At 40.1% G+C, this 22,111-nt stretch overlaps 1 protein-coding gene across 1 annotated transcript; it reads left to right on the top strand.

Moving 5' to 3' along the window:
- Positions 1 to 3,230: 3,230 nt before the first annotated feature.
- Positions 3,231 to 15,815, top strand: MS4A1 (membrane spanning 4-domains A1). Its single transcript, XM_053562513.1, has 7 exons — positions 3,231 to 3,323; positions 9,831 to 10,005; positions 10,446 to 10,565; positions 11,670 to 11,726; positions 13,296 to 13,532; positions 14,277 to 14,378; positions 15,278 to 15,815. Exons 2-7 carry the CDS (start codon positions 9,847 to 9,849, stop codon positions 15,488 to 15,490), a joined length of 888 nt encoding a protein of 295 aa, XP_053418488.1. The 5' UTR covers positions 3,231 to 3,323; positions 9,831 to 9,846; the 3' UTR covers positions 15,491 to 15,815.
- The last annotated feature ends 6,296 nt before the right edge of the window (positions 15,816 to 22,111 follow it).

The raw sequence follows: 22,111 nt of genomic DNA, 5'->3' as shown, positions 1-22,111 counted from the left end.
ATTTTATACAAAGAAGGGAAAACTGGGGGTGGCACCTGTGGCTCAAGGAGTAGGGCGCCAGTCCCATATGCTGGAGGTGGTGGGTTCAAACCCAACCCCGGCCAAAAAAAAAAAAAAAAACAAAGAAGGGAAAACTGACATATCAGATTTATGTATCATTCTAAATCAGTACTTTTATATCTATAATAAGACAACATTTAATGAAGTGAAAATTCTGCCTGCATGAAACTAGTCATAATAAAATTAGGTTGGTTTGCTCTTTCACAGAGAACATATTCCAGATGTTTAAGTGGTTCAAGGAAAACCCACATTATAAGGGCTCCCTTCAATGATAAACTATAAAGCTCTTAAGCATTCAGATTTGCATTTTCCTTAGTATGAGATTTTTATAAGTACAACATTGGGATCTTCTGACCTATAACTCAATTCTATTTGCAATTAGATCTTTAGGCTCACCTCTGGGGGACTTACTAATTCTCTGATACCAAAACTTAGTGCCTGGGGCGGCGCCTGGGGCTCAGCGGGTAGGGCGCTGGCCCCATATGCTGAGGGTGGCGGGTTCAAACCCAGCCCCAGCCAAACTGCAACAACAACAAAAAAAAAAAAAAAAAAATAGCCGGGCGTTGTGGCGGGCGCCTGTGGTCCCAGCTACTTGGGAGGCTGAGGCAAGAGAATCACCTAAGCCCAAGGATTTGGAGGTTGCTGTGAGCTATGTGAGGCCACGGCACTCTACCGAGGGTGATCAGGTGAGACTCTGTCTCTACAAAAAAAAAAAAAAAACTTAGTGCCGGGGCCTTGCTGAGCTGCTGGGAGGGAGCACGGCATAATGTTACTTCCTAATACTGAATACCTGGTGACAATCACCTAGATGGGAGAAAGAGCCCAAGCAGAGCTATTATTTCTCACAGAACCGCAGAGGACACAGCAATCAGGAGAAGCAACTCTGCTTTCAAGGGACGTAGAAACAAGGACCGAGAAAGTCAAGGGCAATGATGATGTACAATGGAGTTTTCATTCATAAGAGAGGCAAAATGTTTTAGGAGTTTTAAAAAAAATGGAGTGTGAGGAGGTGGGGAGGAAAATTCATACCAGGCAAATACTAACTGCATAAAAGTTGGCATACTTTATGGAGACTTTAAAAAAGAGATTGTCTTTTGGAAGCAAAAAGGTCACTAGATAATGACAATAGGCTTATTGATTCAAAGGGAAATATTTGTTTGTTTTTTTTAATATTTTTATTTTCTTAGTGGAGTGCCCTTAGTTGTAAAATGAGCAAACACCCCAAAGTAAGGCACCTGTAAAGCAAGGTTTATTGAGGAAGAGAAAGATAGGTTTACAGAGTAAGAGCAAGATACAGGCTTATAGGGCAAGATACATTCACCATAGACAGAGAATGGGCCCCCATTGTCATGACAAGGAAGGCAAAGATATTTTAAATGTGTTAATGACCTAATAAAATATCCTGAAGCTGGGGGTGGGAGTGGTGATACATAAAAGAAGGTGCTATGGTCAAATCCAAATTGTAGCAGGAATTTCCACACACACACAAACTGAAAAGTCAATCAGTTCAAATCAGCAAAGACAACGTCAACATTTATGCACTCATACAAATTCAAATTCAGGTTTATTGGGGAAGAATCACACATGGAACCACCTAAGTTATTCTATTAGCCTCAAAGATCAGAATAGCAACACTAGGGGTCGGGGGAGAAAGGACTTAACCAGAGAAAATGATACAAAAGATCAGGTTGTGCAAACCCAATTCAATCCTATGTTTGCCAGGTCCTGACTCCGCTCCCCCACCCACTAAAACGAAGGCACATGCCTCTAACCAGCCCACCTCCCGCACACAAATCTCAAGACTCTTGATCCCCCACAGCCCACACCCCATGTAACTGTCATCCCTGTCACCACCCATTGAAGGATTTTACCAGATATGCACAGACTAACAACTATAATCTCAAATGGGTGGTGGACCTTCTGTTTCCACTCTCCTACTCTTTAATAGCATTTCTGAGAGGTGACTGCCTGGGTGTTACTTGAGTATTCCTGATGACAGCAAATTCTCTATTCCAGTGGTAGCAAGTTCCCATAATGGACTGCTTCAATGATAAGAAAATATTTTTTTTCATGTTGCACCAAATTCAGCCTCCCCAGGAATACATCCACCAATTGCGTCTAACCTTGTGGTTCCAAATCCTCTACCAAAAAAGAGAAGCAGGGATAGAAATAGAAGAGAAGGAGGAAAAACCTGAATGGACCTCAGATTAGGTATCAGAGCTGCCAAGTTGAATCCCTTTAGATTAAATAAATAACTGTAACTAACTATAGCTCCATGTCTTAATAAAAATAAAACAATGGTGGAGGAAACTAAAAAGTTTAAAAAGATCCAACATCTGAACACAAAGTTTACATATGGTTGGGAGAGAGGGATGACAAGATCTTTGAGCGAAACTTTAAAGATCTCGAGATCTTTAAAGCCTGCTCGAAGTTTAGACTGTCCTGATGCCACCAACTTCCTCCATTTTCCCACTTGATCTAGCACTGAGCTTGATGATCTTACAGCTCCATTCCAGACTGAGAAGAGAAGGGACACCAGGGAAGTAGGCAGGTGGAAGAGAAAGGCCATCAGTGGGTTTGTAGGTGAAGGTGCTATTTCAATTTTTATCTCCAAATATGGAGGCTAACTCTTGCCTTGAGCTCCTGGGCACATGTTCTGTTACACCAAAGTGTATTTTAGACCATTTCTGCTAAACCTGACACAAGATATACACGGTCCACTAGAAGCCTAAGTGTGAGCAATTGAGGACAATATTTGGAGGCAAGTCAGTACAGCATCGAGCAGATGGGCTCGTGATTCTCGATTCTCTGCATGGATGTCTCCTCCCCACCTACTCACTCCTAAAAGTGAAACCAGAAGGTAAAAGTCAGTCCCAGCGGCCCATCTTTGAAGATTTTCTAGTGTCCCTGTTGTCCTTAGGGACGGACCATCCACACCTGCTCACAGGGTGGGGGCTGCAGAGTTTCTTCTAATTAAGGTAGCATGAACAAGGCCAGGCAGTCCCCAGGGATATTTTTCAAGAAGTGAAACCTCCGGGTAAGGCAAAAACTTGTTCATACAGCCTGCAGCACTGGTAAGCGTACATTAAACCAAAGTCATTGGAGCGAAGCACAAGGTAGCAGAAGCTACCAATTTCCTGTCACGTGGTATCTATCAGCAATTTCAGCCCCAGGTTTGGCCCATCACAGTCACTCTTCCTGTGTGCTTGAGAGCTAGCAGCATCCAAAATCAGCCCTTGAACCTTGAGGCCTTGGAGATTCAGGTGAGGAATCAATTTTCTTTCTTTAAATGACTAAAAGGAGGTGATGGATAAGGCATAGAATGGTTTTGGAGACCGAGATTCTCAGTTTCGATTCTAAGACTTCCCTGTCAGATTTTCTAATAATGTCGTGATTTGAGGAGAGGTGAGATCAAGGCTTGCTGCCCACTCACTCTCTTAACCACTCTCTCTCTATATATATACAATCAACTGTGATTCATTCCACAAAAGTTGGAGATTGCAGCCTGCAGATTAAATCATGGTTCCTAATCCCTTGGTTTCAAACTGGAGCTACCCTGTTACAACACAGCAGGGTTCCTTGCCCATTGCTTGGTGACATCCACCAATATACTAAGACAGCAGGTGTCGCAATGGATAAAGTTTTATTACACAAAGTGCCGGGTGAGGAGAAGGGGGTAATTTCTCAAATCCATCTCTCCAAAAACTTGTGATAAAGGCTTTTAAAAGATAGTTTCATGGGCAAAGGCCAATGCATTTGGGTCTGTTGGTTGGTGGAGGATGAGTTCACAGAGATTATCTCCTCAGCTGGGAGATTTTCTGAATGGAGGTCTCGAGGCTGTTGAATCCATTCCCACACCTATCTGTGGTCTGGTTGGCATCAGTCAATCCTCCCAAAATACAGAGCCTGAAAAATACTTCAATGTCCAGCCTTACCTATAGAATCACAAGTCCTTGGGCTGAGATAGCACTATTATCTATAGAAGTAGCAGGGGAAGTCACAAAGCTTGCACCTATCTAGAAGGACAGTGTCATTGAGAAGTAACCAGTTGCAGCAGTAAGGAAGTTACAGAACAATGGCTGGTTAATTTCTGGCTGTATCTATACTTTTATAAAAATAAGACTTTGATTGCTATTTATACCTCATGGCTCTACATTATTTTAATATTGACAGTTTCACTACCACTCACAAGCCATAGAACCTTGGGCAAGTTAGTAGGCCTCTACATGCCTCAGCTTCCTCATCTATAAAATGGAGACAATGGTTAACATCCGCCCCTACATTATGAAGATTAAACTAGCTATATTTCTGAATTCCTTAGGACTGCCTAGTACCAAATGAGAAAATAATCACCCATAGCCATAATGAAAATAACATCATTCCTCTTGCTTTAAATGCTTTTGTCTGCAAAGATACTCCATTAAATGTAAACACACCTAGATTATATGAAGACTGACTGGCTAACATTTTCTGGAGGGGGTTGGTGGACACAAAACTGAGCACATCCATCACATAGGAAGCTGAGAATGAGAATGGGCACTGGATTAATATTTATCATGCCATGATTACATCCAGAAACCAGTATGGAAGTGATTCCCCTTGCATGTTTCCCATAAAGTGGCGTGATCTCATTGAGCATCAGCTGAGATGAGATGTTTAATCCAGCATCCTAAGCATGTGTAAACCTACCCTGAGTTGGATAATCAGTTTAACATTTATTGAGCTCATCATGTGTAGAAAACAGGTTCCTCGTGTAATTCCGGTGTGATATATGATCCCATTAAGGAATTTACACACCATTAAAGGAGTTACAACATAGCTCCGGGAAGAAAAGCCGGGGGCTCTGAAGGTAGTGATCCTTGCAATCAGGCTGGAGAGCAGGAAGAGCCTCAGGTGATGTGAATCTGTGATGGAGTTTGATGGAAAGTGAAGAGGGAAGGAGGAGGAGGGAGGTGTCAATGTTGGGAGGTTTCAGGGAAGAAGACAGAAAATGTGTCCAGACCAGGGGCTCTGGTGGAAAGTGGTGGGATGAGAGCTTTGGGAGACATGCATGGCTGACCTGTGACGATCCCGAGGGGCCAGAGGAAGGGTTTCTCCAGGAAGCAATGACAGGCCAGCAAAACAGTTCAAGCTCAAGACTGGAGCTTGACTTAAGCAGTGATTGAAGGAGTCTGACTAAGCAGCCCTGTGGAGAATGGATTAGAAAAGAGGAAGATCACACAGAAAAGCAATATTTTTGTGCTAAACCTCCAAAGAAAATGAAAGCCAAATCCATGGAGAAACACTGGATGCAGGAAAAAGGCCGGCACGCAAGACACACTGGCGAGGCGGAACGGAAACAACGGCCAAGGTGAAGACCGGCTGAGAGGCCAAGGAGCTGGGGCAAACCTTCTGCCTCGGCGGCAGGAAACAGAAAGTAATCTGTGGCGTGGTGCCCAACAGGAGGCTTTTGATTTCATAGTACAGTCCTCAAAGAGTGCAGGTCAGTGGAGGCAGCGGCAGAAACTAGTAGCAAAGCGTTGAGGGGTGAGTGGCTGGTGAGGAAGTGGGGAAGAGGGTGGAGCACAAAGCTGTGAAGAAGCTGAGGTGAAGGGAGGGCCCTGGCACCAGCAGGGCGCATGGCCAAGTTGAAGGAAGGGGGCTTAGGGATTGGGGGAGGGGACGCAGCCGCACATTTTTGTCATTTAAAGGAGTCCAATAATAATGGTTATTCTGGGCGGCGCCTGTGGCTCAGTCGGTAAGGCGCCGGCCCCCTATACCGAGGGTGGCGGGTTCAAACCCAGCCCCGGCTGAACTGCAACCAAAAAATAGCCGGGTGTTGTGGCGGGCGCCTGTAGTCCCAGCTACTCGGGAGGCTGAGGCAAGAGAATCGCTTAAGCCCAGGAGTTGGAGGTTGCTGTGAGCTGTGTGACGCCACGGCACTCTACCCGAGGGCCATAAAAGTGAAACTCTGTCTCTACAAAGAAAAAAATAATAATAATAATAATGATTATTCTTTGAGTTTTTAGTGCCTTATCAATTTGCAAATCATCTCATGTTCTCACAATGATAATTTGAAACGGGCAAGGCAACCGTTAGTCTAAATTTACTGAGAGATCAAACGTAGCAAGCATCAGAGCTGGAACTCTTTTTTTGTTCCATGTTACCACAAATTGAGTGACAGACCGCAGATGTAAGGAAGAAACAATTCCCTGGAAGGGCTAAAATCTTGGTGGAAAGTGTTGGGCTGAAAACAAAGGGAAAGGAAGTAAGAACATTCTTCCCCGGAGATAAGTGCACAGAAGGCCAGAAAGGATAAAAATGCAAAGCTATTTTGAGTGGCACAGGAGGAAGTTGAGGTAACAAAAGTAAGCTAGCTCTGACCCCCTCAGTACATGATGGTGTTGGCAGATCTAAAAGTCACTATTCAAACCAAAACTCCTAAAGGCTCTGAGATCTCCTTCAGTAGATGGACACAGATGCCTTTTAAAAATGAAAAAATATTTACAGGAGTTACCGTCAGTAATAAAATGAGGTAGTGTGTGATAAACTGAATCCTGATTTGATTATCAGTGCTAATTTTAGTATTAGTGAAAATAAAATACTATTTTTACCATATCTTGACCAATTTGGTTAATAACCCTGTAATGCCAGTTTTCTAATTCAACCAGACCGGAGAGGAACTCTGACGTGGAGGGCAGGTATAAGATGCTTCACTCAGCTCACGGGCAGCTGGTGAGCTAAGTTACATGGCAGGTCCATCCTAGGTCCCGGTGGCCGGGGAGCTATTGCACATTGCAATCTGAAATCCACAATCTGTGCAAGGGGAAGGTACTGTGCATCTTCATACCCAAGGGAACAAAAGTAGCCACGTACCAAGCAGCATGATTTCACTGCGCACAGTTATGGCTATACCAGGCACCTTCCCATGGGAAGAAAGTCTAGACAGTTTCATCTTGTTCCACACCCACGGCCATGGCCCACTTTTTCTTATTCCTACTATGTCCACTTCCACAGCTGCAAAAGGATAAAGAATGACTACTTAGGAAGAAAGGTATTTGAATAGTTGGAATAGCATACACAATATCTCTGGAATATACTAAGTGCTCAGTAAACAGCTACACTTATCTATTAGCTGTAGCAGAAAAAGCATCAGTATCAGAGCCAGGGTGACGTCTCCTGATTTCATTTTGTTACTAAGTGTAAGATCTTTACCAGGCTGAAGTTTCCTCATTTGTGAAATGAGCAGAATAACTTGAAGTTCCGACTAGCTCTAGAAAATTCTCGTTGATGACCAGAGTCCATTTGAAAACTCTTTACTGAGATATATTTAATATAATCTCTTTTTGTTCATGGTCTTAGGGGGAGGTTTTGATACAAAGCAGATCCCCAGGACCATATGACATCTGGCTATAGAGGGCAGGGGCAAAATCAAGCAAGAAACATTCTATGAAAACCTCTTTTCTTCCCTCTAGCCCAGACCCCAAATAATCTGTTTTTAATTGATTTACAGTCATCCAAATAGTACAACTATTTGAAGGAGAAATGATGGGTTCATAAGGGAAAAACTGAAGTCTATTCCCCACAGGAGACAAAGTAATGTGGTATCATGGAGTGTCATTTGATAGGTATGAGTCTTCATTTGAAATCCTTAAGAATGATGTAACTTGTTCCAAGGTATTTTTCTGTGCCCTGTTTCCTCTTCTATAAAACAGAGGCAGTGATTCATCCCTTGCCTATTCCGTGAGACTCAGATGAAATGCCATATGTGAAATTTCCTTTTAAATCTAAAGTTAAATGTGAGTGACTTCCAGCTACCTAATTGTCTTACGAGCTACTTGTCCCAGCTCTGGTGGATGTGTTTTAACCTGTAGTCTAATGGCTAGCATTGGTACTGATTTAGCAAGATAAGCAACTGCATAGTCTTGGCTTCCAAGGACCCTTACACTGCCTAAAACCATTAAAGACAAGACCAAAGAAGTATCCCCAAACAGGGACTTCCAGGCCCCAGGGAAGACCCAATAAACTTCACATAAGTGGATGACATAAATGAATGTGCAAATACCAAAAGGAAGCCCATGATGTAGAAGATTGAACAAAGCCTTAAAATGTTAGAGCTGGAAGGACTTTAGAAATGAATAATCATGAACACCAATGAATAGCTTTTACTACGCTCTTCCTGTGGACTAGGCACAATTGCACGTCACATTATTTATTTCTGACAATATCTCCAAGAGAGGAGTATTATTCTTTTCACTTTACAGATGGATAAGAAACCAATGCTCAAAAGGTAAGAAGAAGAAGAGCAACAAAACAGCTTCTATTTACTCCCACGTGAGGGGTGCTTCAAGCATTATTTTAGAAACTCAACAAGAGAGAACAAAAGCTCTACTTTGATGGAACTAACATTCTCTGGGGAGAGACAGGTAACAAACAAGTAAATGAACAGGGTAATTTCCCACAGGCATGATAAATGCCATGAAGCAAATAAAATAGGATTTTGTGAGAGAAAGAGAGCAAACAGGAGTATGTGTTATAGAGCATTCGGGGAAAGCTTCTCAAAAGAGGTGACATTTGAGCTACACCTGGATGAAAAGATACCAGCTATGCACAGACTCTGAGCCCAGTTAAGCTTTATGACAGCTTACGAGATAAGAATTATTATTATCATCCCCATTTTATTGTTGAACAACTTGAGACCCGGTGAACTTAAAGCACTTGCCCAAAGTCTCAGAGCAAATAAAAGAATTGCCAATTCTAGGGCCATCCCGCTCAGGAAGCCACAAGTTTACATGCAGTATTAGATAGCCTTCTTTTCTTTCTTTTTTTTGAGCTGGGTCTCCTTGGCTACCCTGGGTAGAGTGCTATGGCATCATCATAGCTCACAGCAACCTCAACTCTTGAGCTCAAGTGATTCTCATGCCTCAGACTCCCAGACCAGCCAACCACACTGCCTGGCTAATTTTTTTTAGAGACGTGGTCTCAACTGTTGCTCAGGCTGGTCTCCAAGTCCTGATCTCAAGCAATTCCCCCATTTCAGCCTCCCAGATTGCTGGGATTACAGGTGAAGATAGCCTTCTTGACATGACTTGCTCAAGATAGCGGACTTAGAGGTAGAGGAAGGCCTAGAATCAGGTCTTCCCTGCTGCTTTCTGTTTGTTTTTAAAGTTTGTGTTTAATTTCAATAGATTGTAACTGGTGCAAGTGTTTTTTGGTTACATGGATGAATTATACAGTGGTAAAGTCTGGGCTTTTAGTGTACCTGTCACCCAAATAGTGTACTTTGTACCCAGTAGTTAATTTTTCTTCCCTTGTGCCCTTCCACATCCCCTTCTGAATCTCCAGTGTTCTTTGCACCACTTTCAGGACAGGAAAACGGTGGCATCTACCATGATGCTTCTGACCCACCACAATGGACAAAGGTAAATAAGCAAAAGGATAAAGCAAATTGATAGAAAATATAATTTATGCTATTAAATCATAAGAAAAGCATCTAGAGATGAGAGGCAAATAGGACATACAGTCATATATCTGCATGGTTTGAGGAAATGTATGTCCCAAAGACGGTTGCCAGGAACTCTGGCAGGGATCTGAGGCAAACACCTCCAGATCCTTTCTCAGAACTCAGCAGCAGGACTTGCCTCAGAGCCAAGGCCCCTGGGCACCAAGAAGAAGCCAGGTCTACCCTCAATGACACCACGGAGAGAAGGCTGAAAGAAGCCTTTAGAGGCATGACACGGGTTAAGATTGCTAAAAATCTTCTTACTTTCCTTGATTTGTTTTATTTTTAGGAGTTTTGAGAGCAAAATGACAACACCCAGAAATTCGGTAAATGGAACTTTCCCAGCAGAACCTATGAAAGGCCCTCTTTCTGCACAACCTGTTCAAAATGTGACCCTGAGAAGGATGTCTTCCCTGGTGGGCCCCACGCAGAGCTTCTTCATGAGGCAGGCTAAAGCCTTAGGGGTAAGTCAGGTGTCCTCCATGACTTATCCTAGGATTCTCTGGCTTATAAAAGCTGGTGCTATAGGCCATGTACAGAATTCAATCCAACTTGAAGGGTTTTCACCCAACCTGATGTGTCTGGCACAGTTGGCCAAAGCAGGGAGGTATTAGAGAAGTTATCACCTGGATCATCACAGGGCAATCTTATGTCACCTTTTGGTTCGAGGGCATGTAAGACTAGGGGTCTCCTATTGCAGTCCCTGCCTGGATCCCAGTTAGAAATGCCCCATGTGATAGGGACGATCAATCTGAACAAGAAAAAGACAAAATTGATCTCACCTCCACTGCTGCCTTTAGGCATTTTGCATGGCTCCAAGTCGGGAACCAGGGCTTCCAATCTTGCCTCTGCCTTCTAACAGACGATTTCAGTTCATCCATGGGTGCCCCTATTCTCTCCCCAGGCTGTCCAGATCATGAATGGGCTTTTCCACATTGCCCTGGGGGGCCTTCTGATGATCCCCACGGGGGAATATGCACCCATCTGTGTGACTGTGTGGTACCCTATCTGGGGAGGCATTATGGTGAGTAAAAAAATAGCAACCATTTGGGGGAGTGGGACAGACAAAAACATTAAAAAGTTCCACAGGGATATGCTAGATTATTTCTGTGTAAAAGGAAAATATGCATAGGAAATAGGTTACTGAGTTAAAAAAAAAAAAAAAAGCAGTAAGAGAGGCTGAATAAATTGAGCAGGTGCACCATGGTTAAGAGTCAGTGGTCATTGCTTCACATGTAATCAGAGAATGATAGACGTTTTCATGGATCTATGCAGGGACTATTTAAAGCAGAACCTCTCCATAGTCAATTTTGGTGGGGAGGGAGGCACCAGGGATTTGGACTACGGGGGATTGTGCTTGGGGATGTGAGGGGGGCAGGAACATCCCACTTCCTCCCGTCTACTTCTTCTCTAATAACACTGTTCTGTGACAATGGTTGTTTCATATACACTTTTTCTAAAGTAACCCTGCCCGGGCATGGCATGAGGCAGTGAGTGATCTTTATTTTCCCCATGATACTTTTTGTAGTTGCCACTGTAAAGATGAGTCCAGGATTGAAATTTTCAAAACAAGGAGAGAAGGGTTATAAGAAGACTTATCGTCATTCTATAGCTTAAACATTAGAAAAGGAATATAAATAATCCTCATTTCCTGTAGCAGCCAACATTTTAGTAGAATGCCTGTGACATTAAGGTCAAGTATTCTACACAGATTCACTCTTCATTAGAATCAAAGTCATCTAAATCAATGTGAATCCCAAAGAGTATTTCAACAAATTTAACAAAAAAGGAAAGAACTAAAAATGAAGACTTTTCAATTCACAGTGTAAGTATTAATTGACAGGGAAATAGGCGTTCTGTCTCTTCGGTCTTATTCTATTCTTAGCCATAGCTTTCCAGATGGTTGAATGAAAGTTATGGATTGAATGTAGCTGAAAAAAGGAGAAATATGACTTCTGAAAAATAAATGAACTTATGTAATAAAAATGGGTAGATACTTTGGTGAAAGTGGCTGAAACTATAGATGTCTTTTTTCTGGCCAGTCATCAATGTTAGAAAACGATCTCATCTCTCCCTTTTCTCTCTCCCCTCCCACCCCCTCTCCATCAATTACTTCTCTTTTTTACAGTATATTATTTCTGGATCACTCGTGGCAGCAGCAGAGAAAAACTCCAGGAAGAGTTTGGCAAGTAACCATAGTTCCTTCTTTCCCCACCCATCAGAGACACACCTATTCTTTAAGCTGAAAACTCCCTGAGAGAACCTTGACATCACAGACTTTCAACCCTAAAAGAGCGAACGGTCTTCCACAATGCTGTCATGATTTTATTCATGAAAAACTTGGAAGTGACATCTACCTGAAGTATGTCCATGGAAACAGAACTAAAGGCAGATCTATGAAGACCGTCTTACAGTCTTATGAATGTTAAATGCTATGTGAAAGCAGTAGACATTTTTGAAGGCCATGTCGTTTCTCTCAGACCATCATTTAGGAAAATGATCTGATCATTGTTGTGATTGGTTCAAATTCTAGCTAAGCTAATTTTTAGCTGTAACCATGAACATACCAGTTTATCTCTATGTACCTCTGAGTTTTCACCTATAAAGTGGAGGCAATAGCCCCTTCTACCATATGAAACTGGCATGAGGATGAAGTGGAGTAATGGGTGATGCAGTGTTTCGGCAGCTGTAAGGAGCTAGGGTGGTCTTGCTCGTATATCTGCCAGGTATGCATCTATACTAAGGCAGAAGCCACGCTGAGAGCTGGCAATTCTATGTAGGTGAGAAGGAGCTACCAGCAAGTTCCTTCCCAAGAAAAATTCCCCCAGCACTTTTACTTCCTATGCTGAGTCACTTTCAAAGTCAGTGAGAGAATAAGTGGATTAGATGGTTCCTCCTCGGTCTAACCAACTCAGTTTTGGGGGGAAATTTTATGAAAATCAATGAATTCTATTCTCCAAATACAGCCAGACCTACTGACTTGCCATTGGAAGGGCAAGTAGCCAGGGATGAAATATGTGTGTCATGAACTAATCCCAGATCACGAAGTAATCCCATATAATTATGGCACTTGCCACATATAATTTCCTGTTTCAACTTTTTATCATTCTGTTAGAGTAGAACATTCACACTGACATTTTCTTACCTATGATAGTTAAAGACACAAGCCCAAAATATATTTTGAAAGATTGGTGGACTGCGGCTGATTGTAGCCTATATCAATAGGGGAAAAAATATCATTGCTGATGCTTTTAATTTCCATTTGATAGTGCAGACCTAGGGGGCTCTATCTGCATCCTTCCCACCTATACCCACAATACCATGCACTTAAGCATCATGCAAGAACCTTCTTTTCTCTGTCCTCTATCTTCTTATGCAGACATGTGATCTGGAGACTATTTTTCTTATGTAGCAAATATTTACTGAATACCTACCAGAATGGTGAGTAGCAGTGAAGGAAGTGCAAGGGTACAAGATCTAAGAATTAGGGATCACTCCTAGAATTACGGTTTGATAAAATGAATGAATAGTGATGACAGAAACTGCAATGGGGAGGACTGAGGAAGGAGCAGGACAGAGACGTGCTATTATTTTATAGTGACCAAGAGGATAAAAACAACTCAGAGAAGAACTTTAGTATGATTTAGGGGGTGTACTTTTGTGAGTCAGGGGAATGACCTCTGGAATTCCTGCCTAACTTACATTCTTCAAACGGAAATAAAATCTAATTAGTATGTCTTTGCCTCCACTTTAGGTCAAAGGGAAAGTGATAATGAACTCACTGAGCCTCTTTGCTGCCATTTCTGGAATGATTCTTTCTATCTTGGACATACTTAATATTAAAATCTCCCATTTTTTAAAAATGGAGAGTCAGAATCTCATTAAAACGCCTGTGCCGTATATTAACATATACAACTGTGAACCAACTAGGCTCTCTGAGATAAGCTCTCCATCCACGCAATACTGTTACAGCATACGAGCTGTGTTTTTGGTAAGTAGTTTGGATTTCTCTTCAGGGAGGACGTATGGTGTTTATGAGCATCAACTCTGGATCCAGACATTCCGACTTTGCTACTTACTGCCTATGTAGGTTTGGGCAAGAACTTTAAGCACACTCTGCCTCAATTTCTACAACTATAAAATGGGGATGGTAACAGTATTTATTTCTTTGGGTTGTTTTGAGGAATAAATGAGTTAATGTATGCAAGTTACTTAGAAAAGTGTCTGATACATAGGCAGTACAATACAAGATGATCATTAACGGCATTACTATTTATCATATTATTAAGATGAACATGAAAGAAATACCTAAGGTGTTTTGAACATTTTTTGACTCAAGGAATTTTTAGGATAGAGTTTGAAGGGGGAAAAGAATGTGTCTCCCAAAATGGAGAGATTTCTTTGGTATGATGCCACATTGTTTAAATCTGAATACAGTGTAATTTGGGGCTCAGTAGTTATTATTTCCTACATAGAATTGATTCTTCAACTCACTATTCCTATCTTACTTCCTATCAGCACCATGCATTAACCCTCTCTTGTGTGCCAGTTGTGTTAAGGATTAGGGTTATGAGGAAACTGTCTGTTAGGCTAGCAGTGCTCACAGTCAGTAATCTACTTGCATAAAGAATCGATCTTTGAATCATTTAACTCAGTCAATAGTAATTTACTGAACACCAACCAGATTCTTTGTACCACTGTGACATTTTCACCTTCATCCTTCTGCTGTTTTCAGGCCATCTTGTCAGTGATGCTCATCTTCGCCTTCTTCCAGGAACTTGTGGTCGCTGGCATTGTTGAGAATGAATGGAAAAGAATGTGCTCCAGACCCAAAGCTGTAAGTGGTAGTCACTCTGTAGATAGCTGTTCTCTAGAAGATTCACCTCTACAAAGGATCATTTATGGAGAATGTAACCTGATGAGGCCTTGAAAAATGGGGAGCTTAACATAAATGGTTCTGATGTACTGCTAGAAAGAAAAAAATAGCAAGTGAAGAAAAATAGTGAACAAATATAATGAAGAAAACAGTGAAGAAAAATATCTTGAAATTTGAAATAAGTCTCTAGCTAGAAGACACTGTTCTAACTTTCCCTTTTGTTTGAGTTCAGGCTTCAGACTTCCATAAGCAAGGTGCAAAAGCAGGATGGTTAGTGATGGGTGAAAGCTGCTTAGTCACTAATTCTTTGATTTCATTTCTCCTCACTGCACCCTTTTCACCTAAATCCTCTTCCAAAACAATAAGTACAAAAATAATAATAATAGTAATAAAAACAAGTTCAAAGTCACTCCACAATTGGGAAATTTTTAGCTGTAACCTATCCAATGATAGGCCTATTGCCAACTGCTCAGAAGCAGACTGCTAGATTCAGAATAAAATTTAGAGATCATCCCTAATTCTTTCATTTAGCAGATGAAGAAAATAGGATTATAAAGAAAATTACTTTCACAGGATTACTTTCACAGAAGCCAAATCAGAAATAGAATCTATGATTGCCATGTTCCTAATACCATGGATCATTCCAGCAACAGTGGCAAATGTCAATTACCTTTGGGTTTTAATAAGTAAGTGTTTGATAACAATTTGAGCACATGGGAAATCAATCCTGGTATTTGGAGGAATATAGTAAATAAGATAAGTAGCACTAAAAACTAGGAAGTAGTTGATAAATATTTGTAGAGATTATTGAGAAAGGTATCAATAGTAAAAGTCAAGAGAAGTTTAATTTTGTGTTCTAGAACGTGGTTCTCCTGTCAGCTGAAGAAAAAAAAGAACAAGCCATTGAAATAAAAGAAGAACTAGTTGAGCTAGCTGAGATACCTTCCCAACCAAAGAATGAAGAAGACAGTGAAATTATTCCAATCCAAGAAGAAGAAGAAACAGAAGTAAACTTCCCTGAACCTCCCCAAGATCAGGAATCCTCACCAGTAGAAAATGACATCTCTGCTTAAAACATCTCTTCTTTTTCTGTTTCCTTTTCTAAGTATTAGTGTTCATAGCTACCAAGCAATACATTTACCTTCATTTCATGAGGTACGATGCATAGTTCCTCCATATTTCTATGTGGTCTTACTATAGAGTGGCCACAAATCTTGTTTTCTCACATTCAGAGAATATAGCCACTGTAGCAGATTGTGTTGTCACATTTCTTGTTTTGGGTAACTTTGCTACATTGAAAAAAGGCATAATAAATGCTGCAGAATGTGCTTTCCCATTAACCTTTTCTTGGATAGGCTTTTTCGTAGCAGAAGTAGCTTTTTTTTATTTTTTTTTTTTTTTTGCATTTCTTCCAGCAAAAGGAAGACTCTGTACCTTATAGAAAAAATATGTGACTGTTCCATGCCATCCTTAAACTATCTTTAATTCCCTCCATCTACATTTTTGGTGGAGTCCCTTTTATGCTATTGTTTTAAGGGCAATAATTAATAATATTAATGAGAAGCAATAGGAAGCTAACCCATCTATCTTTCTATGGGACTGACACATATACCAAACCAAAGTCAACAGGTTTTTATACTCTGACTAGAACTGAACAGGTGTTGAGAAAGATAAAAAGAGTCGGGATCAGATTTTACCCTTGGGAATCAAAAGACTTAAATATTCACATTTGGAAAATTACTTGCTTCATTATTATGTAATAAACTGGTAGATTGTATAATACAGATACTAAGTGCTAAGACATTCTCAGGAAGATTATGCTTGGAAGCACAATTAAAATGCCAAATCTCAGGCGATAGCCTCGCTGCTTTTCAATTCAGATATAGCAGTACCTTATCTAAAAAGAACGTTACCCTAGGATGACATCACTATAATCTAGGAACCACATTTAGGCATTTGCTACATGTTGATTGCTGGCAGTAGATAGGTAGACAATGTAATTTTCACTGCCTATGATATTTCCACTTCTTTAGGACCACTAATGGAAGATAGTCCAGGTAATTAGCAGAAAAAAAAAAGGAGACAGAATCTTTCTCTACATAGAGTCTTCAAAATTAGCTCTAAATGAATAAAACTATCTTTATTCCTGTCCTTGTTCACAATAGATGATTCCAGCATGGGTATTTCCCCATACTTCCTTATTCCCAGGACATCAGAAAATGAGACTTCCATGGACTCAAGTTCACATAATGCCAATTCTGGGTCTAAACTGTGAGATGTGGGTCATTAAATAGTCACATCAGCATATTTTTACCGATACACATTCCCAAGGGAAATTTTTATGGAATTTGTCATTGATAATGCATTCCTCACTCTCAGCACTCCAGACCATGACTGAACATGTGGCAGGTACTCTTGCCTGGACTGGTGAAGAGGGAAAAGGGCATGGCAATGTCAGGTTCAAAAAAAATAATAAAAATCAGAAAACTATCAAAAGATAATTGTTTCTATCTCAATATCTCCACTTCAGAAGTGGGTATAAGGATTCCTCTCCAAACTCATGGTCTCCTTAAAAGTTTTGAGACATCATGAATGCAAATAATTAGTTTTTACACATCCCACATAATTCATTATAATAGGAGACCCTTTTGATATCTACTATTAAAGAAGAAAAATTCTTGCTATGACCTTTTCCCCAATTAACCCTTTGTAAGATGGAATTTAAATAACAACATTGGGCAAGAGCAAACATATTGTCCAGAAATGGAAGATATATTCTCTGGTCTTAACTCAGTTTTGCCTCTCAATTTTTATTTTTGTAAAAATTTTATAATGACAAACTTTTAAAAATCAATTGTGCCCATTGACAAAGAAGTTGACCAACATCTCTTTTTCTTATGATCCTTGTTCATAAGAAGGATGATCAACCATCCAATTTGGTCACATCTGAGAGATTTCTTAAGATGTTGGATTTTCAATGTTAAAACCAAAATAGTCTCAGGTAAACAGTAGGGTTCATCAGCCTACTTCATAGTAATATATAACTTTACCCAGTTGCAATCACTGCATAATATAATCTGCCTTTTATATATAATAAAGATTTTCTTTATTGATATACAATTTTCATGAGTGTCACCTTTTTTATAAAAATAACTTTTAATTGCAACTTTAGATTTCATGAATCATTAAAAATAAATTCACGTTTCTTCTATAATTGGGTGCTTATGTTATTTCCAGTTTTTTTTTTTCTTTTTGAAAATCTCTTTTGAGGCTGCCCAGATTGTGAGCAAGACACATTTAAAGCCCTGTCAAAGTCTACCAGTCAGAAGTACTGTCACCTGCTAAAAATCAGGAAATTGACTTTTACTTTCACTTTAACCAGAGAATAGTCAAAGATCCAAAACATAGAAATGAGATCTTCAGATTGATTTAATATGAGTTCATTTATGGAACAAAATTTTATTTTTTTAACTTCTTAAAGAAAAACCTATTTTTCTAAGTTTTGAAGAAAAACCCGAACCTACACTGATTGGCTGGGGTGAGGGCATGGTTCAAATCTGAAATTTTCCTAGGTTAAGGCAAAATGGTTTCCTTTTATTCAAAACCTGGTCATGTATTCTGAGCTAAAGTGGACCAAGAAATGAATGGCAGAGTTCTGTGGTGGCAAAATCCAAGCAAAGTTAGTATAATCCCCTATCAATCCCAGCCCACTCTGCAGTGCAAAATGATAAACAACAATGAACACGTTGTCTCCTCTTAGATCTTACTATCTGATTGGAGAAAAAAATTAGTAAACCATCCATCAGGCACCTGTATGGGCAAGGCATTCTGTTAAGTATAAAGATGTATATCTAAAGAAAAGAGAAACCCCTGATCTCAAACTGAAGATTATAAAAATGTCGTAGAGGTCAGAGAAAATTCAATGGGGAAAGAAAAATCTTTTCAACAAATAATGATAGGGTAACTGGATAACCACAAGCAAAAGAATGAAATTGGACCTTTACTTCATATCTATACAAAAATTCACTCAATAGATAAGAGTCCTAAATGTAGAAGATAAAACTCTTAGGAGAAAACATAAGGATAAACCTTGTAAGCTTGGATCAGGCAATGAGTTCTTACATATGACATCAGAGGCACAAGCAACCAAGAAAAAATGGACATCATCAAAATTAAAACATGTGCTTCAAAGGACACTATAAAGAAAATGCAGAGTCAGTGGCCACACAGACATGGACTGTTTCCACGTCTAGATCTCACAGATTCTTTTTCCAGGTCAGTGGGCATTCACAGACTTTCTGATGCTTGGCGGCTATCTTGTTGTTGATCTATGACCCGCCCACCACCATGATGTACTAAAGTAGCATCATCTTGATGACTAGATGGTGGAGTAGAGTCTTCTCCAGCCTCCTCCCCACACTTGGAAGAAGCAAAATGGTGTGTAGAGATTCACACTGTGAACTTTCATTCAAGAAGGAACACAGTAATTCAACAGAAAAGCAAATATCCCAGGGGAAAAGGTGGTTATACATCCTGGATGGTGTCGTCCAGCTGAAAACTGAGTGAACATCCAATAAAGCAGAGAGGGAGAGAGTGTCCCTGTGTGAACTACTTTTCTACTGGGGAAGCACACAGCACAGTCCACAAGACAGCACCTTGTCCCTCTCAAGCCCTAGAGCTAGCCTGGGGAAGAGGTTAAGACACTGTGAAAAAGAAGAGCATCAAAAAGTGTCCCAGGATTTTCCTACACCCAGGACCCAATTGGAGGATTGAGTAGGATTCAGCAATCAAGAATCAGTGGCAGCTGCAGGCATTAGAAAGTTGTGAGGGAAGGGGCCTCAAAGCCAGAACTCAGAGCTGATTATGAGTGTACTCCAGCCATGGGCACTAGAATTGAGCTCTCTCCCTTCGTGGGACCAGAATAGGAGAAGATTTTTCCAGACAGCTGTGGTTTTGTTTGTCAGTGAGTTTTGCAGACAGGGATGGCTTTGGGATCTAAAGCCAGATTGTATTTGATTTTGTTCTTTGCTGAGTACCACATATAACACCCTTGGTTGGGACAGGGGAGTAGCCCCCACTGATTCTGAAGAGCGAAAGGGAGCTAGGTGCTTTGGCTGTCCCTTCCTTTCCTGTAAGGAACTTGGTGCAGCAGTGGCTTCTCTGCTGTTTTCCTTCCGGCATGTGGTGACTGCCCCCTGGACGAGCACAAGAGATGGTGCTTGCAACTGCCATCAGGAAGACAAAATGTGGGCTTGCCCACTCCAGGCTCTACTAGCTTCACTCCCACTCCCAAGGCTGAGTATGGAACCCATACGACTAGGCATTCCACAGGCCAGCCAGCCCATTGCCTGGGAAAGCAGAATCTTCTCCTGGTAAACAAAGATGAAGCATAAACCCCAATGCTACCATCACAGTTGGCTCTTACCTTCCAGCATCATCTATTGGTCTGGAGGTTGACCTGCACAACCCTATACAAAATCTGTGAATATGATCAAGTGCACAGCACATGGGAACAAGATAAGCTTCTTTTGACTGTGACAACCCCTGCTCCTTAGGAGGCCATGAGCCTCTTCACCCATCTGGTATATCACTGTTACAACTAGCATATGAAAAAGCCACCACACTAAGGCTATCTATAACCAAGGAATTCATGCAGTCTTTGCCACTGAATGCTTCCAGAAGCAAACCTGGTAGAGTAGGAGACAGGGTAAAGACTGGGTTCAGGAATTTAAAGATTGGATTCAGGTATTAAAACAAACAACCCTCAAGCAGAAGTTAACCAGAGAGGCTGATAACTGCAAGGAAGAGCCAGCTTCAACTGGCTTATCAGCTACCTCTGCCTCCTTACTTAAACTTTGCCTAATTATGACATCATTTACATTGTGGTTTTAAAATTTCTCTGCTTTTGAAATAACCATGACAATTCCAAACAACCTTATAAACTATGAAAATAGAAAGGGGCCCATTTCTAGGAATTACTCCCCAAATTCTCAGTAAAAGCCAACCTGCTAGCCCTGAATATTCCTGCCCTCAATTAGTAAGACTTCAAAAGACAAAAATCCACATCCCTCTAGTGTGGTTGCTCTTTTTGAACATGTCCTCTCTCTTTCTCTTGAGAAAGTATACTTTTGCTTTTAATCTTTCAATTACAAAAACTGCTCGGCTAATGTAATTCATCCTAAAATTCTTTTCTCCCAATGATCACTAAGAACCTGGGAAAATCACTCAGAGGCTGACAACAAAGCCATTGGCCCCATTAAACATACATTATACTAATAGATATCTCCTCAATAAAAAAACAAAAAACCTGTCCAAATGAAAGTAAATTTAAAGAACAAAACAAAAGCTAGGAGAATATAAGAAAGAGCAAACATCAGGGCAGAAATACCTAAAATTGAGACCAAAAAATCAATACAGAGTATCAGTGAAAGTTTGGTTCTTTGAAAGATAAATAAAATTAATTAACTACTAGCTAAACTAACCAAGAAAAAAAAATAGAGAAGATCCAAATAAAATCAGAAATGAAAAGGCAGACATTACAGCTGATATAATAGGAAGACAAAAGATCATCAGAAACTATTATGAATAACCTTAGGCTCACAAAGTAGAAAACCCAGAGGAAATGGATACATTCCTGGAAACATACAACCTCCCAAGCTTGAAGAAGGGATAAATAGAAATCCTGAATATACTAATAATGAGTTGTGAGATTGAATCAGCAATTTCAAAAATATCTCAACTAAAAAAAAAAATCCCAGGATCAGATAGATTCACAGTAGAATTCTATCAAATGTACAAAGAAGTGTTACCAATTCTTCCGAAATGGTTCCAAAAAGTTTGAGAGGAAGGAATTCTCTGTAACTTATTTTACAAAGCCAGTATCACCCTGACACCATAGCCAGAAAAGAATATAAGAACAAAAATTATTACCAATATCCCTGATAAACACAAATGTAAAAATCTCAACAAAATACTACCAAACCAAATCTAATAGCACATCATAAAGGTAATATACCATGACAAAGTGGGTTTTATCCCAGAGATGCAAGAATGGTTCAACACATGGAAATCAAGAAAAGTGATTCATCACATAAACAGAAGGAAGGACAAAAACCATATGATCATTTCTTTAAATGCTGAGAAGCATTTGATAAATTCAGCATCCCTTCATGATAAGAAAAAAACCTTATAACCTGGACACAGAAGAAACATAACTCAAAGTAATAAAGTCCATATATGACAAACCCACAGCCAACATCATATTGAATATGGAAAAGTTAAAAGCAATGCCTCTAAGAACTGGAACAAGACAAGAATGATCACTTTTACCACTCGTATTCTATGTGGCACTGGAAAGCCCAGCCAGAGCAATCAGGTAAGAAAGAGAAAAAAAATGTATCCAAATTGAAAAAGAAGAAGTCAAATTATATCTGCTCTTTGACATACAATTTTATATCTGAAAAACACCAAAGACTCTTCAAAAAAAACTCTTAAATTTGGTACATGAATTTAACAAAGTTTCATAATACAAAACCAATGCTCAAAATTTAATAGCATTTCTAAACACCAATAAAAATAAAGCTGAAAATCAAATCAAAAAGAGAAGCTAATTTACAGTAGCTACAAAAATAAAATAAGATATCTAGAAATATATTTTACCAAAAAGGTGAAAGATTTCTATAAGGAAGACTATA

This window comes from Nycticebus coucang, chromosome 14, assembly GCF_027406575.1.
Source record: "Nycticebus coucang isolate mNycCou1 chromosome 14, mNycCou1.pri, whole genome shotgun sequence".
Lineage (NCBI taxonomy): Eukaryota > Metazoa > Chordata > Mammalia > Primates > Lorisidae > Nycticebus > Nycticebus coucang.
The sequence above is the reverse complement of the archived record's forward strand: the minus strand, read 5'-3'. Positions and strand labels throughout refer to the sequence as shown.

What these genes read in the sequence shown, in the direction of transcription:
- MS4A1 (XM_053562513.1), top strand. Translation starts at nt 9,847, where the DNA reads ATGACAACACCCAGAAATTCGGTAAATGGAACTTTCCCAGCAGAACCT. An exon ending in GCATACGAGCTGTGTTTTTG is followed by an intron (nt 13,533 to 14,276) that starts GTAAGTAGTTTG and finishes TGCTGTTTTCAG; the next exon opens with GCCATCTTGTCAGTGATGCT. An exon ending in TGTGCTCCAGACCCAAAGCT is followed by an intron (nt 14,379 to 15,277) that starts GTAAGTGGTAGT and finishes TTTGTGTTCTAG; the next exon opens with AACGTGGTTCTCCTGTCAGC.